Below are 16,243 nucleotides of genomic sequence, written 5' to 3'. Positions count from 1 at the left end.
TTTGAACCGTGTCAGCCGCGATTGAGTGGGGAGAACGTACTTATCTCCCCAATTCAACCCCACAACGTCTAGAGACACGGGCGCACGTGCACCTTGTCCAGGCCAATATGCCTCCAGGCAGTGAAGTCTGAGTATGGGTTCTCACAGGCAAAAGCAGGGATGCTTTTAAAATGCGTGCAGGGAAAAAAAACTACACAGAATGTTTATTTCATTCAAATCAACGCGAAACCATGAATTTCTGCTATATAGACGCTTTACAGCGCGGAAGCATGGGCGCCGCCATATTTGGTCACGTGACCACTCTTCCATTGCCGGCTTTCTGACTCCGCTGCCTGCCTGTGCGGAAGCCTCATCTGCAAGCGCGTTTTACTGCAATAGTACTTATTTTTGCTCGCAAAATGGATGCAGGATGGGTGGATGACACCAAGCTTTGGCCGAAGCTTCAGCGGCCGTGTAAGTGCGCTGTTCTTTTTTTTTGTATTTTAGGACTCTGCTCGTTTTTGTGTGAGCCTTCACGCCAGATCGCTTTGCTTGGTGACGATGGTATGCTCGCTGTCTGTCTTTTCCCGCTTTTCTAAAGCCAAAAACACTGCTTGGATATCTGTCCTGGTGTGCTTATGACTGTTTTCGTGCGTGAGTTTAAAGCGAGAACTTCCCAGATTTGATTGCAGCACAAGTTAGTTGCGCAAAGTTGTACTTTTTGTGCAGCTGGCTCGTAACGGCCTCATTCTGCAAAAAATCCCCAACACCTGCATACCAGTTGACTAATTGTCTTGTCATTAAGACAATTTGACCCGGTTTATTTGTGCATGCAACATCAGAATTATCAAATACATCTCTGAACATACAACAAAACAAAAGCAGGCATAGAACAAAAATCAACAGGCTCGTACCCTCACCTGGTACTGAACATTTCTCATCACCCCAAAGTGAACACAGGGAGTACAAGCAGTAAATCTTCAAAGAATGACATCTCCAATATGGTATCAACAAAAGTTTCCATCGGGCAGGCCAATGCAGAAACTCCCCAACATAACTTTCCATTGCATTTTAAAAATCCACAATCCACATAAACGTCGCACCTACACTGTACACACAGCCGCAAAGCAAGTGCCCCTAAGTGCACCAGCAAGACAATGAAATAGGCTCAGAACATCAACCTTGGCAGCTCGAACGTGCTTTGCAAGTGATTCCAACTTTAGTTCCTCAAGGAGGAAGAGTGCTTTAGAGTTTGCTCTTCCTGGACAAAAGGTAGCGGACCTGAAATTGCTGACAAACACTTTGGTAATCAGACGGCATGAAAAAAAGGCTCCAACGCGAGTTGTTTGTAGCAGCTAAGATAGCTCAGAGCCATCAGTGAAATAGCTAGCAAAATACCTGAATAGCATATCTCTGACAGATATTCTTAGGGTCATCAACAGCAGCCTGCCAGTGCACCAGCATGCTTGAGTTAATTACATAAGAGTTGTATCTTGGAAGTATTCACCTATGGGGCAGAAACTCTGAAGCTAATGAAAATGCTTAAAATTAAATTGAGAGCAATGTGAGCTATGGATAGAGACAGCAAACAAGTGAGTTGGGTCAGGGAATAAATGCAAGTTAATGACATCCTAGCTGAAACAGAAATTGCCATCAGCAAAGCATGTAATATGGAGAGCTGATAACCAATGGCATCAAGGGTGGCAGAGTCAGATGGGCAGTTAAAATTGGCAAGTTTGCTGGGGTAAGGTGGCTACAGCTAGCCCAGGAGATTTAACGATTTAACTGAATGCAATTTTGAGGAGCCTTTCTCTTGCAGTGAACATGGTTACATTAATCAGTGAACAGAGAACATGGCAGGTGCATAAAAACAAGAGACGACTAGATGATGTGGCTACTCCACATAAATCTCCATGCCTCATTCAGGTGTGTTGTCTACCACTTCCAGCTGCTTGCCTGGATGCGATGGTGACTGAGCACCAGGTTCTGACGCATCACCATGATCTCTAATCAAATTCGGTTGCAGGTTGCAGAGCCCAGCGATGGCAACAAGTACATCATTTGCGAGGGGTTTCTTTGTGAATATACTAGCAGGGAATTGCTTCAAAATCCTGAAGCATTTGAGACGCCTTATTGATCGCTCAACATGAATCCGAAGCCTTACCAGGCGACGCGAACTTACTACATCTGAAAGACAAATCTGCGGCCGGCCTTTGGAAAAGCTTGGGAGTGAAACTTTAACAGATGGTGGGAGCAGGTCATCTATGTTAAAGCCACGGTCAGCGAGGACTTCGTCGCCTTGCGTCAGGTGGTCTAAAAAACCACTGTCCAAAGTGATGAAACGATCGCTTGCACGGCCACCATACGGTTTTGACAAAAACATAATAAACCCACTTGGTGCAATGACGTGAAGAATTTTGGCCGTATTGTGCGATTTGTAGGAACTGTAAGTTGTATTTCTTCGGTGCAGTTGCCCAGGTCTGTCAATGAAAATTTCGAAACAGTCCACAATGCAAGTTACGGAGTAATTCTCCTCAAAAACATAAGACAATGTCCTCCTGATTGCTGTTCTTGGCAGCCAGAACACTAAGAACTCGCTGGCAAACTTGGCAAGTTTTGTTACAATGAAGCAGAAAATCCTGCTAATGGCTGCAGTGGATGCACCAAAACGTAAGCTAAGGTCATTAAGCAATAGGCCAAGACGCAGCCGCATCAGTGTAAGTAGGATTTGGCCCTCAAAGGGCATAGTGAAAGAGCTCTTCACAATAGTGGAAAGAGTCCGAACCAGTTCGTCAAATACTACTTTTGACAGACCTGTAAAGAAGCGGAAGTGACTTGGTGCAAGAGTTGAGTATGCACTGAATATAGTCTGGCAAGCACTGTCTGCAGTGACCGGGGCCTGCCTGCGAGTGGTTGCATACAAATGGTCATGAGCAGCCCCTGGCTCCACTTGAGTTCCTTTTTCTGATGTTTCGGTAATCTTGCATCTGCAGCCACAGGCCAAGCAGCCATCAACGAGACTCTCAGCTCCTTCTCTCCTGTACAACGAAGGATGTGGAGGAAAGTGAGACACAATATTTAGCACAGTAGTATGAGGTAACAAGCACACAGAATAAAATTACCATGCCGTGCAACGGTTATACTACAGGGAAATAAATAGAGTGTTCTGGCTGTATAATTGTGGTCTGCATCGTACTCCTGTAACAACTTGCAGAGGTATTGAAAGCTTTAAAGGGACACTGAAAGAAAATTGAAACTGGCCTCTATAGGTAAGGTACTGTGTTCTAATCACAAATGCTAAGCGAACACTGAGGTTTTATGAATGGGAAAAAAACTAAATACAGGGATTCCCATCATTGGCTGACAATATTCAGAGTTTTCCTCAGTAGCCCGTGAAACAGTGCTAATGCAGCAAACTGTCGAGCTTACAGCAGACGACGAACCTGTGCATCTTGAACAAACAGCGCGAACAAAGACGAGCACAAAAGACAAGAAAGCGAACGACACGGCGCTGCCCGCAACTAGCCCGCCAAAACGTGTGAACCTGTGCAGTGGAATGGCTGAGCAATGTATGTACATGCACTGACTGAAATCAAGTCTGCTCTCATGTGCATTGATTGCTTTTTGTTCAGAATTGCACAGCAGTAAACACCAAGCAACGTGAAAAAGTCTAGTTCCAAACATACATAGCAGCGTGTGGCAACCACCATCTCATGGGAAAAAGAATGAAAAGATAGTAATTGCTTCATTGAAATGCAGGCTGTGTATGCCTGCAGAGATAGGCATAACTCCTGCGCACATGGCAGCAAGAGATGCACAATCCGGGTCCAGGCAATAAGCTGTAACTGGGCTAGCCTATATGAGTGGTTGCAAGAAATTTTACTGTTAACTGAACATGACAATGCTAAAGATGGCAAAACTAGTAAGCAAGCTTACAATCACCATTTCATGATATCAGCAACTTTATTTGTGAACAGATTCTGCTGTTCTTAACCCTTTCACACGCCATTTCTTTTTTTCTACTCAAAAGGAGCACTCCCACCAAAAAGGCATCTTCAAGCATTGACAAAGACAGTTTGTTAATTCTCAAGGGCAAAATACTAGTAGAGGTGCCATTATGGAAATAGCAACAATAAAAATTATGCGACTTATGAACGATTGTGGGACTAATTTCTATTTCGGAGGTGCACATTACGCTTGAAATCCAAAAAAAATTTATGTCACTAATGGTGGCAAACTATATTTGCACAAAAATGGTAGATGGCATGCTACCCCGCTGACGAAATTGCTGAATATTGTTTACTTCAGTCACTGTATGACGTAAAAACAGCTTATTTGCGACGTGAAGGATGCAAAATTCACTTGGAACGAAGAAAGCACTGCCAAGTGCAGCACACTCTCAGCTAAAGGTAATATCCATAGCGTACCACAGGTTTAAACTCTTCATATAACTAGTGAAAGCAAACGTGCATATTGTGCACCCAAGACAGACTTGCATAAAAGCATGTAAATGAGAACCCATGAAGGCTAATTCACACCACTTTACCGTACCTATGTGATAAATCCTCTGTTGCAATGTTGATAGGCAGGAGATCATCAGCTGCAGCACTCTCTTCATCTTGCTCGTCTGATTAATGGTGTGACAAAGGTTCAGCTGTTGAACAGGTCTCAGGCTCCAAAGGTTTGACATCGTGCCGCACCAGCTTCCTTCTTCCCTTGTGGTGAGCAGTCTAAAATATTGCAGAGTATGAAAATACAAAAGAATAAATAAACTGCAGTTCAGAACAAACCTCCGAAAGCCATACCGGTGTTCCAAGGTGCAGTGTTGGGTACGGGTTGTCTTTAGAGGGACGCCCATCAATGAAATGAACTGAGCATACCTGCAAGAAATGTGTATGAAGGCCACTTAAGTTCTGACAGCCAGTGCAAGCAGACTACGTCAAACACCACAAATACAAGGAAATATGTGATATGGTCATTCTAAATAAACATGTAATATGGTCATTTCATGCAACTGTCCAGGCATTGCACTTCTCCTTTGTGCTCTTCAAAAATATTGCACCATAATATTTTCACAATGCATATTTGAGAAGTTTTGTTTTCCATAAACCGGGGCACACAACCAAGAAAAATTTTTTCAACCGGCGTTTGCACTCACTCAAAGATAGCCCAACAGCATTCCTCGGATGTGCGATGCCAATATTCATAAACGAAAAAAAGTCCAGCACAATGCCTGGAAAGCTTCTGGCCGTATTATGAAATCGCCTATCTCACGTGCGCAAACACACGTACGTAGTACCTCCCCGTTGTGGCGAAAATGAAATGCAGCCAGCACCGCACGTTCGCGTAAGTATTTCGAAACGAGATGGTAGAGATAAGGTACTTACAATGCAAAGGATCTAGCTTCAAGCGCGAATGCACAGCCGACTCGAAAGGCACCGACTAAATGCGGACATGTATGTACGTACATCATGTACATACATCAGCCCGTTTAGCTCGGTCCTAGGTTAGATCATTTTTCCAATTAAAACAGCAGGCTCTAAGCTGTACTACCCTACTCTCAGATGAACACTGAATGCAAGGTGACTGAAACGATACTGGCAAACCAAAACCTCCCGTCAGACCATGCACAGAAATTCATTTGAACAGCGGCTCGAGCGCGCAGGTGACTGCCGGCGTTACAGATATACCGTCAGCAAACAACCCGAGCAACCGGTGTTTTCACTTTTATCATGTGTACTCACCCTAGCCGATGAGCCGGGGTTGAAGTCTTTCCTCTGTAGATTCGCAATCCGGTGCTGTCGTACCAACTTGTTCTTCTCTCCTTGCGGAAATCTATGCATTGCAAAAGGCCTAGTGCACGGACAATCTTCGTGAAGTTGAGGCCCGTGCGTTTCGCAAACAGATACATTCCAAACCTTCAAATCTGCGTCGCAGTTCTTACAATCGAACACGGAACACGTTTTGCCTCTGCTTTTCCACATTTTGGCCGCAGAGCATAGCAGATACAGCAGCGAAGTCAGCAGCCCATAGGCACCACCTGCAGTCGCCTGCTATCCAGAAGGCCACTGATGTCGCGACGGCGGTGGCGCCGCGAGTGTCGACTAGGCGAACTGCTCTCTGTAAACGGTCTATAGAAGGTGATGACGAGTGGGCAGTGCCGCGGGCCGAAGCACCCATGTTAGGCCACCCGCGAACAAACAACAGAACAGACAATGGACGATTTTTGTAAGGGTTGGTACCCATTGGACTGGTGCCTACACACTAACATTAGCTTTGAAAGCAAATGTAGCAGATGTATTTATTTGTGAACGCATCCATTGTCCGAGATTTCCGGAATTTCAAGTAAATCGTGCCATGGCACCGATTTCGATACAGCAAATGACTACTGGCAGGTTTTTGGAAAATAAACGTTTTTCATGAACTATCCAGTTCAATCTGTCAATGTTCAGGCCTAATTTCACGACAACGAAACTTAGTTTCTTGGAATTTTTTGTGGGTCCCGTGAATTTCGTTGAACCGGGATTCGACTGTTGTGTTACATGGTTCTCTTTCATCCCCAAACACCCGGTCAGATGTCCCCCAGGTGCCCGGCGGGTCAGGCCTTTGGCGAGCACATGGGCATGCTCACTCCAGGAAGGCAAGCATGGCCTGGTGTCATTCCAATGAGGGGACCTGTGTCTGTGGAACACTGTTGAAGGATGTGCCATCATCTGTTGTGATAACAGGCCAGACATGCCGCTTGCGAGTCAGTTAGGATGGTCTAGATTTTGAAGTGCTCATTCTCAGGGTCGACAGAGGTGCAATGCATCGCAAAGGCAACAGCTGCCTCTTCTGCTGTCTGCTTGAGCACGTGTATGTACACTGGTCCTGAAATTTGATTGCCACCGGTCCGGTTAGTGGTCGCTATGCTCATGAATTCCAGCTCATCTATGTAGCTTGTGGCATCTGTGTAAAGAACCTATGGATCTTCTTTTTATCTGCTGACATTCAAGCCGTGCCCACACAGCCCCAAATGACAAGGCTGTGAGTGCATCTGAAAAATGGGGGTACAGTGCTAAAAACACGCAAAACAGAAAGAAGAGGTGGACAGGTCCCACACACACTCACAACTGAGCTTTACTGGATGAAAGATGGCATATATACAGTGAAGAAAACCACATTCCCAGAGGCTATCAAAATTGCTGCCGTCAAAAGTTCGCATCAAAAAACCACACCTCATAATTAACAAGTGCAATCAATGCGTCACTAACAAATGCATGTGTTTTTTCCTTCTAATATATTAGGCATGTGCAAATACAGTAATCCGTCAATATAACAAAATCACTTTACTCGAAATTTCTTCGAGTACCGACCCAAGTGCATGCATTTTAAGCTGTATTAACTCGAAGCGCACGAAGACCTTGACCCGCTTAGAGTGAAGTGGCGAGCGGTGGCGATGTCTCCGCTCAGCGGCGGCGACCCTTTTGAGCATGCAGTGTCAAATTAATACTGCAGACGAATTAGTCTCATGCAGGCACAGAACAGGCCACAAAAATACCAAACCTACGACCGATCACTTGCGTAGTAACAGGTACCAAGTGAGTGCCGAGTGACCCAAGCTGTTTACAGCAGAACAAACGGAAGCTGTCAAATTTCATGGTGCAGCGTGCTCGATTCGTTCGCAATCACATAGCTGGCGTCCCCCGTGATAGAATCCACACGAAAATAGTTCTTGTGATGCTTTGTGCTGCCAGAAAACTGCAGTCTCTTAGATGCCGAAAACTGGCCAAAAGACCGCAGGCAGACTTGCACCATAGCATTCCATGGGGTGTGCTTGATGAGCAAAATTTTACCGCCATAAAGAGCACTTCTGGCATTGAAACGTGCCAATAAAGCACAAAAGAAGTGTCCCTCCAATTAGGGGCCCATTCACACTTGCGAGTCGCGAGCAAGCTGAGCTTTCGGCAACGACACCGACTGTGGACACGCCGAGCAAAAACTGAGCTGCTCTCTGGCTGTCGCTAGGCCTTCACATCGGCCAAAGCAGACGAAACTCTCAAAAGCACGCAAACAACGTGTTTCCCGAAAGTTTTCGCTTCAAACAGAAAGGCAACCCGCAGGTCGAGTTTGCAAGTGTGAACAACGGTGTTGTCGAGCTGCTGCCTGATCACATGCTATCTGCCGTGTTCGACGCGAGGAGGGAAGACGACTTTGGGGAAACCAGTTTAGAACTTTGCTTGCCGCTCGCCATAACCGGCCTGCATTGCAATAAAACACCACCTCTAGCTTCTGTGCACTTTTGATGGTGCAAATCGACCAATAACTTGCCGAAAACACGAAAAATCCAAGCACCGCCAGCAGCGAGTCAGACTGTCAACATAGCAGGTCAACGCAACCATGGTGTTTCCCCGGCGATTTTCTCGAGCCGGTCATGCTCAATTCGTGCCGTCCGACTAAGACAAGCGGCCTAAATGCGTGGTAGGGTCATTGAATTTTGTTCATAGAAATTTGTCCATGGCGCAGAAGCGACGCTGCGCTAACACCGACACTTAAACCGTAGAATTAACACAGTGTCTTCGAAAATGGTACGACGAAAAACTCTCATCGAAAAACTCTTGTTTTGCAAACTTCACAGCTGTACACCTCGGGAAAAAAATTGCCCAGTAATCATGCAAAGCCCCTACTGCAAAACCGTTCAGTTTTCACGATCGCGCTGCGTACCCATAATGAGCACCTAATCATTTTTTGAGCCCAACAGCGTCCCGTTTTTCCGACATGAATGCACCTGCAAGAAAAAGTAAATACGTAAACCACAGCGCGACGCAGGGAATGTACCATGACATGTGGTTTAAAGGGACTATGCAATAAATTAATTAAGATTACGTAAGGCACACGAGAAATAGGCATTTCATCGCTCATCACCCCAACGCAAGAATCTTTAAGCTAGCATCAATAACACCGAAGATATAGACGATTAAAAATTACGCTCCTCCTCTCCCCCCTCAACTCCTACACGCGGGGCACCAGGCAAAAATAAAAAAAACATTTATGGGACTGGGCCCCGCCCATGAAAACGTCATCAGATGACGTTCCTTTTGCAACTTCCGGTTGTTGCTCCTAGCACCCCAGCAGCAGCGGCGGCAGCCTGATTGCGGCGCGCGTCAGGTTTCTTTGCTTGTCATCTGTTGTAGTTAGCAGTAATGAACCCAGACCTCGAGGCGCGACTGCTCGCCTTTACGGCCACGATGGGCATCGAGCCCTATTCGTTCACACCGTACTGACTGAATGCCAGCGACGACAGTAACGATTCGGCAAGCCACTGCGAGTGGCTCCGGAACTCCTGACAGAAGGAGGCGGCAGAGGAAAATTGAAACCATATGCGCGAAGGCAATGCCCTGGCTCGCGCTTGCCCAAGAAGGTCACGTGGCGGCACGAGCAGACGATTTTCACGGCCACCAGAAGGGTGCCTGTGACGTCATGGCTGCTGTGGCTCCAGCGAATGAGAGCGTGTCGTGGCCTGGCAACGTCATGGGTACAGTAACGTCTTTTTTCACGATTTTGGTTTCAAAATCAGTCACTACGAGCCCACCAATCGGCCCGCGAATTTTGAAAAGCATGATTTTTAAAAATTCATAAGAAATTGCCGGCTCAGTTCCGAAGACTCATACTTGGTGTGAAAGCTTCTTAGCATCATTTCTAAGCATTGAAAACATTTACAAGCGACTTTTTATTCTTTGCATAGTCCCTTTAAGTGGCAGAGAAAGGGGCCGTGGCTGGGCATCCTTGCAATCGTTTTCTGGACACACAAACAAGCCATTTTCCGACCCCAATCATCGTGCCTCTGGGGTGCCAGCTGGCGGAACTGGCCTTCTCATGCATGGTTCGTAGTGCAGTTAGGTTGTGTCACTCGAGATTTCGTTATTTCGAGCTGGCAATACAATTTCGCTGCGTTGAAAGTGCAGCAAAATTTATTCTGTAATACTTGCACGGTGTTCTATGGGCATGAAGTTTTTCGAACTAAAGCACTTTGTTACATCGAGGTCTAAGGTGCAAACCCACGACCAGGAATTTTAGGCACAGCTGTAAGGCCGGGTTCAGAAGGGGCAACCAGAAATTCCCCAGCTACATGGTTTTCACGGCAGCCTCCTTCCACTTCCTTGTGAAAAATAAAATGTGTGTGTGTGCATGCAAAGTGCAAGTGTCCCCCAAGTAGAACCAAGGCTTGGGACCAGCCTACATAGCTTCGCTTTGCAAGTGAGGACAGTGGATTAGCACTCGTCTTATGGAAATGCTAGCACTGGGGCACGTTCATTCTGTGTCTTCTTCCCCTCTGACAGTGCACGTGTCCCTTGGGGTGTGGCACCCACCTTGTTGCCCGCATAGGAGCCCGACTCGTGAAGGATGGCCACTCGAAGGGGAGGGCACCAACGGTGGAACTCGCGCACCCACTGGTGCATCACAGTCGCCGGGCACACCAGCAGCACAGGCCCCAGGCCAGTGAAGCTGCAACAGGCGACACAACAAAGGGTTCCTCTGCCTTGCTGGGTCCAACCTCCGAGCAAGGTCTCTTACGGCATACAACGCAAACTGCACATTGTGGGGTTTAATGCCCCATATATGCTGTCAGGGACCACAATGTTGTATTGTGAAGCTTCATTTCTAGAACAATGGGTTCTTTTGCCTGTGTTGCTGTATAGACAAGCGTCATGTTTGTAAACAAAGGTGGCGTTGCGGTTGGCAGCGACGCAGGGTGTAGGCAAAACGCAGCGCGCCTACACTGCGCCAAGCGACGCTGCCTTCGAAACCAACCGGTGTATGCAAATATTTCAAAGCATGCGCGTCGCTTGTGGTTAGAAACATTTTTGTTGATGGTCGGAGAGTAGTTCTGCACTCTTTCAGCCTGTTCGCCAGACGGAATTAGTAGGCGGAGCACTGCATCGGGTGCTTCTCCGCTCCTAGTTGGCGACAAGCAACAGCGCAGCACTACAGCGGGCAAAAGCGTGATGCATGGGGACGAACTAATCATTCACAGTTGTCAACTTATGGGCTGACAAAGCATATCTGATTGCTAGTGCAAGACAGGACGACGTGATGCACGACGAGCCTTGTAATGTGCTTCCTATTTTCACCGAGTCGCTTCACTCCAGAGAACTTGGAAATTATATCAAAAACTGCACCTGCTTTGAATAAGGCAAATACGATCCGAGAGCTCCACGAGCGCATGCATAGACGTTTTCCTCGAGCTCCGAATGAAATTTACGCCCACTCTGCTAAGCTATAAAATTTTGCTTCTTATCTTAGAATTTATTCATATGTGCGCATTCTGCTTCATCAGAGTGGCTTTTGGCATGGAATTTTCTGTGTTCTGCAGGTTCTGATCGACCTACAATGTGAAAATTCAAATAAATTGGGAAATAACACTGCGCAACTTTGTCGAGATCCTAGTGGCGTTGGACCGGTGTTGAAACGACACACTTTTTGAAATTCACAAAAATGAAAACAAAGAAAAAACCATCGTGTGTGCAAATACTCGAGTCCTGGGCTTCTTCAAGCGTGGCTCGGTGTGGGCACTGAAGGCGACTGGCGGCAGCTTACTGTCTTATTTTTTTTTGCACGCGAAGTGATGCTAGGGACGTTATCCGGGTGATAAGCATCTGAAAATGACCCCCTGCGTTCAACTTATAAACCCAAGCACACGAAATATCACACCTAAACTTATGCTGAGAGCATGACAGAATGAGAACGAGTAGAAGGCGTTACTTGATTTTTGCACTGTTCGCCACACGACCAAACAGCAATGACACAAAGTCAGAGACACGAACCAACTTATTAGATTTGAATGCAGAAACGCAATGTAATAACCCAAGGGCCGAAACGAGCTCAGCGGCAATAATTAGCCATAAAGCTGATCCGTCGCCGAACTTGTCCTGCTCCTCGGCTCGTCGCTTTCGCGCCTACCTATCTGCAATAAACTTGTGCCGCTTCCTTTCTTCCGCAAGGTGGATCAACTAACCGCACCACAATTTGTCTGCACGCCGTGAATTCGCCCAAAAACACGCAAGTGTGCCACACCCAATGCGGAAGGGCGTTCTTTTTGCCTACACAACGAAAGTCACTGCTGACGCCAGCGCCACCCCATCTCTTTGACGTCACGGCCCGACGGTGAGCCTGCTGGTGATCCAACAAATTTAGCTGCCAGTCAGCGGCTTTCTCTGTTCAGTCATATGCGGTGTAGTTTGCGGGATACCATGGTATCCCTCCTTGTCCCTCGCGACAGCGGTGATCGTGACTTCCACGTACGCGCTCGCCACTGGGAATGACGAGAGAAGGCACTCCTGCGACTTTGCTCACACCAGGTGGCTCCTGTTCAAAAGCAACACAAAAGAACAGGACGCACCACCATCACCACCACTTGGTCCAGTGGCGACAGCAGAAGCATGGCAGGACTGGGGATGACGCAAAGACACAGTTTGTTCCCTGGGGCACCAGCAGCCGGGCAGACCGAGAGAGGGTTCCTACACTCCATCTCACACATCAGGTGCAACACTGTGAAAGGTACGAAAGTAGTCCGGACGAGGAATATAAAGGAAGGTGTGTTACACTGCGCTTGTTCTGTGCCCGAGTGGTCTATGGCACGAGTAAGTGACAGCGTGTTGTCAGTAATAACAGAGCATTTAATTAAGCTCATGACAAATGTGTCATGTTGTAAGCCTACAGGCAAAGCATTTACTATATTTCGGTCACCGCAAGGAACGTGCTACTTTTTGGTCGCAGATGCAGGCAGCGCAAACAAGAGCGCTAGCTTTGATAGTGTTGCACCTGACGTACGGAATGAAGTAGAGGAACTCACCCACATTCCCTACCGCAAGCGTAGCAGTGGCAAACTGAAACCTACCTGTCCCCTGGGCTGTGCAGGCGGCTGTGTCGCAGGCCAGCAAGGAAGGCAATGGTCTGCACCGTCTTGCCCAGGCCCATCTCGTCACCCACGATGCCCCCACAGTTGAGTCTGTGCAGTTCCCACAGCCACCGAACCCCCGTCTGCTGGTACCTGCACAACCCCAGACATCACTCTAGATATGCACCCTTCCTGGCCAGCAGTAGATGCTGCTTTCATTGGAGCACCTGCCCCTTTAAGCCAAGCATTCTTTCCCAAGAAGCCGCCACGGTGGCTGAGTGGGTATGGCGCTCGGCCGCTGGCCCGAAAGACGCGGGTTCGATCCCGGCCGTGGCGGTCGAATTTCGATGGAGGCGAAATTCTAGAGGCCCGTGTGCTGTGCGATGTCAGTGTACGTTAAAGAACCTCAGGTGGTCGAAATTCCCGGAGCCCTTCACTACGGCGTCTCTCATAGCCTGAGTCGCTTTGGGACGTTAAACCCCCATAAACCAAACCAAACCATTCTTTCCCAAGCATCACAGGAGTCAAGAGCCTTTTTTTGCAAACATTCTTTTCTAAGCACCTTTCTTTTGGTCTGCATGACGATAGGCCTGAGCATTTCACAACTGAGCAACAGCCCGGAGGAAACCTTGCACCCTTTTGAAAACTCGTGATTGCCACCGCAATCGTGGCCTAGTTAGCCGCTTGTGAATCTGCTTCAGCTGCGGAAGGTGGTGGGTTCAAAGCCCTACCGGTAAAAAAAAGAATCACAGTTGGGACCTACTGTGTTAGTACCCACCCCTGTGGCTCAGTGGTTAGGGCGCTTGGCTACTGAGCAGAAGTACCTGGGTTCAAACCCTGCCGCGGCAGCCGCATTTCGATGGGAGCAAAATGCAAAAATTTATAGGATTGCACTAAAGTCTGCTTATGAGCGGAAATGTAAAAGCGTTTCCCTGCCCTCTGTTCTTACTTCCATTTTCTTTTTTTTCCCCAGTAATTTTTGTGTTTTCCTTTTTATTTTCTTTTTATTTCTTATTCTTAAATTTTTTTACATTTAAACTTGTTTTGGTTTTCTTTTTAATTTAGCTTTTTTTATTTCAATACACATATGCTGCTTAAGATCTGTTCAGTAATCAAATTTTACATTTTTGTTTTAGTTATACAACTTATGATTGACAGTTCGAGCATACAACTTATGATTGAGAGTTTGTGCATACAACTTTCGTCCACGCCACTCATGAGCCAAGAAAGGCTTATGCCTTCCTCAGGGGCGTGCGCTTGAAAGAGGCTCGGCAAGACATGCTGCTCCATTTTGGGAGCAAACCCCGTTTCAAACACATCAGCCTTTTGCAAAGGTGGTTCGTGTCACCACATTACATGGGGGTTCTCACTGTGAGTTCAAGTTTGTAACCAGCACGTCTTGACAGGCAGAGAGGTTCAGCTGTCACTGCTGCAAGCGATCCTTCGAAACAAGAGAAACCTCAGAGTATCACTGCAGCCTTGGGCAAGTCCTGATTTCTCCGGCTGTCTGACTTTGCGAGAAGAAAAAAAGAAGGGCCACAATGGGCTCTACTGCACAAGGCAGATTTGGGTCTCTCACGGACAGCTTTTCCATCGAGGGAGGGTGAGGTGACCAAAGGCCCTTTCCCAAAGTTTGTTTATTTAGCATAAACCATGAAATACAAACACACAACTTTAGGAACCGTACAAAAATTGTTTAAGGCTCCCATGCACTGTAAGCTAACACATATCATGCAGACGACAGCAAAAAATAATGCAACTATTTAGCAGTAAACATATTACAGCACTAGGAACTGAACAGTAGTGAAAACATCCAAGTAAGCATGTTATTTTTAGACAAAAAACACAAACCAAAGCACTCAAGAATTTAGACTAGGATGAATTGAGTAGAAAAACTTTTGTTCTCGAAAGCTTTCTTCATCAGAAAGATAACAGGCATGTGTATCAGTAAAGTAAGGTGAGAGTGCGGGCTAGTTGGTGTTCCATGATATAAGTACACCAGCCCAGCACAGCAAAAGTCACAATGAAGACGCGAGTACACACAAGCACTGAACTTCTGACATTTAATGGGTGAAACACTACTTTTGTATTCAGTTTCGGTCTCTATTAAAATTCTTTATTCCCCAGGGGGCGCTTCTGTTCATCGTTATAGGCTCGTGACGCCATCGGAGGAGGACGCATTTTTTCGGAGCTCCAGCGACTACGTCCGAAGCTAAGCGCTTTTTTGGTGTTTGCGCTTGCGCATGCAGTCGGGCGGTAGTTTTAAACCGAGTTAAGGGTAGGAAGGCTTGCGGAAGTGTGTGTGCCGAAGGTTTTTGTGTACAAATTTTGGCAGGCTTTTACGTTGCGTAGTGCTGAAGGTTTTTGGTGTAGGCTTTTTGGCGGGCTTTTACGTTGCGAAGTGCCGAAGGTTTTTGTGCAGGAATTTTAGTGGGCTCTTACATTGCGTAGTGCCGAAGGTTTTTGTGCAGGGATTTTAGCGGGTTCTTAGGTTGCGTAGTGCCGAAGATTTTTTCTGTAGGAATTTTCGCGGGCTTTTACGCTGCGTAGGGCCGAAGGTTTTTGTACAGGAATTTTGGTAGGCTTTTACGTTGCGTAGTGCCGAAAGTTTTTTCTGCGCGAATTTTGGCAGGCTTTTACGTCGCGTAGTGCCGAAGGTTGTTTCTGCACGAATTTTGGCAGTCTTTTACGTCGCGTAGTGCTGAAGGTTTTTGTGTAGGAATTTTGGCGGGCTTTTACGTTGCGTAGTCGGCCGGACGATGGGTCGGCAAGCTAGGAAAGTTAAGGTGGACAGGGACGGGGAGTTAGTGCAGTGCCAGGAGTGCGACCGTTGGTGCTATTTAGACGAGACGAAGTTCAGGAGCTTAGCCGAGGCAGATGGGGCTAGCTAGCTTCGCGTGCAAGATATGTAAGCGTTTTGAGGAGGGCGTTTAGATGTTGAAAGGGGAATGGGCAGCTACGATTAAGGAACTCAAAGGGGACATGAAGGTGGAACGAGAGGAACGGATTAAGTTAGAAACTCAGGTCGCCGAGTCGCTTAAGAGGGAGGGGGCTAACGCCGACCAGTTGGAGCAAATTGGGGCGAGCTGAAAGACGAGCGGGAAAAGCGGGCCCAGCTAGAAGAGCAGGTAGAAGCGCTCAGGTCGTGGCCAGCAGGGCACCCCGTTCAGGTGGGGGACGAGGCTCGTCGATCCTACAGTGCTGTAGCGCAGCAGGCTTTGAGTGGGGAAGAGAGAGGTAAAAACTCGTGACAATATCGTACGGCGGCGGGGAAGACGGGTAGTGCAATCCAGAGGGCAACAGTCGCAGTCAGGAAGCGAACGGTTAGAGCGGAGGAGGGTTCTGGTAGTCGGTGACTCGAACGTAGCGAGGGTTGAGGGAGGGGGT

The 16,243-nt window shown here is 47.3% G+C and overlaps 3 protein-coding genes across 5 annotated transcripts in view; all 3 read right to left on the bottom strand.

The window, feature by feature from the left end:
* The window catches only part of LOC144102109 (DNA excision repair protein ERCC-6-like), a 243,715-nt gene that overhangs the window by 128,459 nt on the left and 99,013 nt on the right, over positions 1–16,243 (bottom strand). For all 3 annotated transcript variants that reach the window (XM_077635397.1, XM_077635398.1, XM_077635399.1), the window contains exons 8-9: positions 12,857–13,009; positions 10,329–10,464 (exon numbers count right to left, since the gene is read on the bottom strand). In XM_077635397.1, the coding sequence (XP_077491523.1) occupies positions 10,329–10,464; positions 12,857–13,009 (289 nt within the window). The remainder of the gene's footprint in view (positions 1–10,328; positions 10,465–12,856; positions 13,010–16,243) is intronic.
* Positions 780–6,023, bottom strand: LOC144102111 (uncharacterized). The gene is made up of 4 exons (XM_077635400.1): positions 5,724–6,023; positions 4,785–4,859; positions 4,531–4,709; positions 780–3,017 (listed from the first exon to the last, which is right to left on the bottom strand). The coding sequence occupies exons 1-4, from the start codon at positions 5,888–5,890 to the stop codon at positions 2,779–2,781; spliced, it is 660 nt and encodes a 219-aa protein (XP_077491526.1). The 5' UTR covers positions 5,891–6,023; the 3' UTR covers positions 780–2,778.
* Positions 1,898–2,725, bottom strand: LOC144102112 (uncharacterized). Its single transcript, XM_077635402.1, has one exon. The coding sequence runs from the start codon at positions 2,723–2,725 to the stop codon at positions 1,898–1,900; it is 828 nt and encodes a 275-aa protein (XP_077491528.1).

The sequence above is a fragment of the Amblyomma americanum genome, chromosome 8 (assembly GCF_052857255.1).
Source record: "Amblyomma americanum isolate KBUSLIRL-KWMA chromosome 8, ASM5285725v1, whole genome shotgun sequence".
Classification (NCBI taxonomy): domain Eukaryota; kingdom Metazoa; phylum Arthropoda; class Arachnida; order Ixodida; family Ixodidae; genus Amblyomma; species Amblyomma americanum.
The sequence above is the reverse complement of the archived record's forward strand: the minus strand, read 5'-3'. Positions and strand labels throughout refer to the sequence as shown.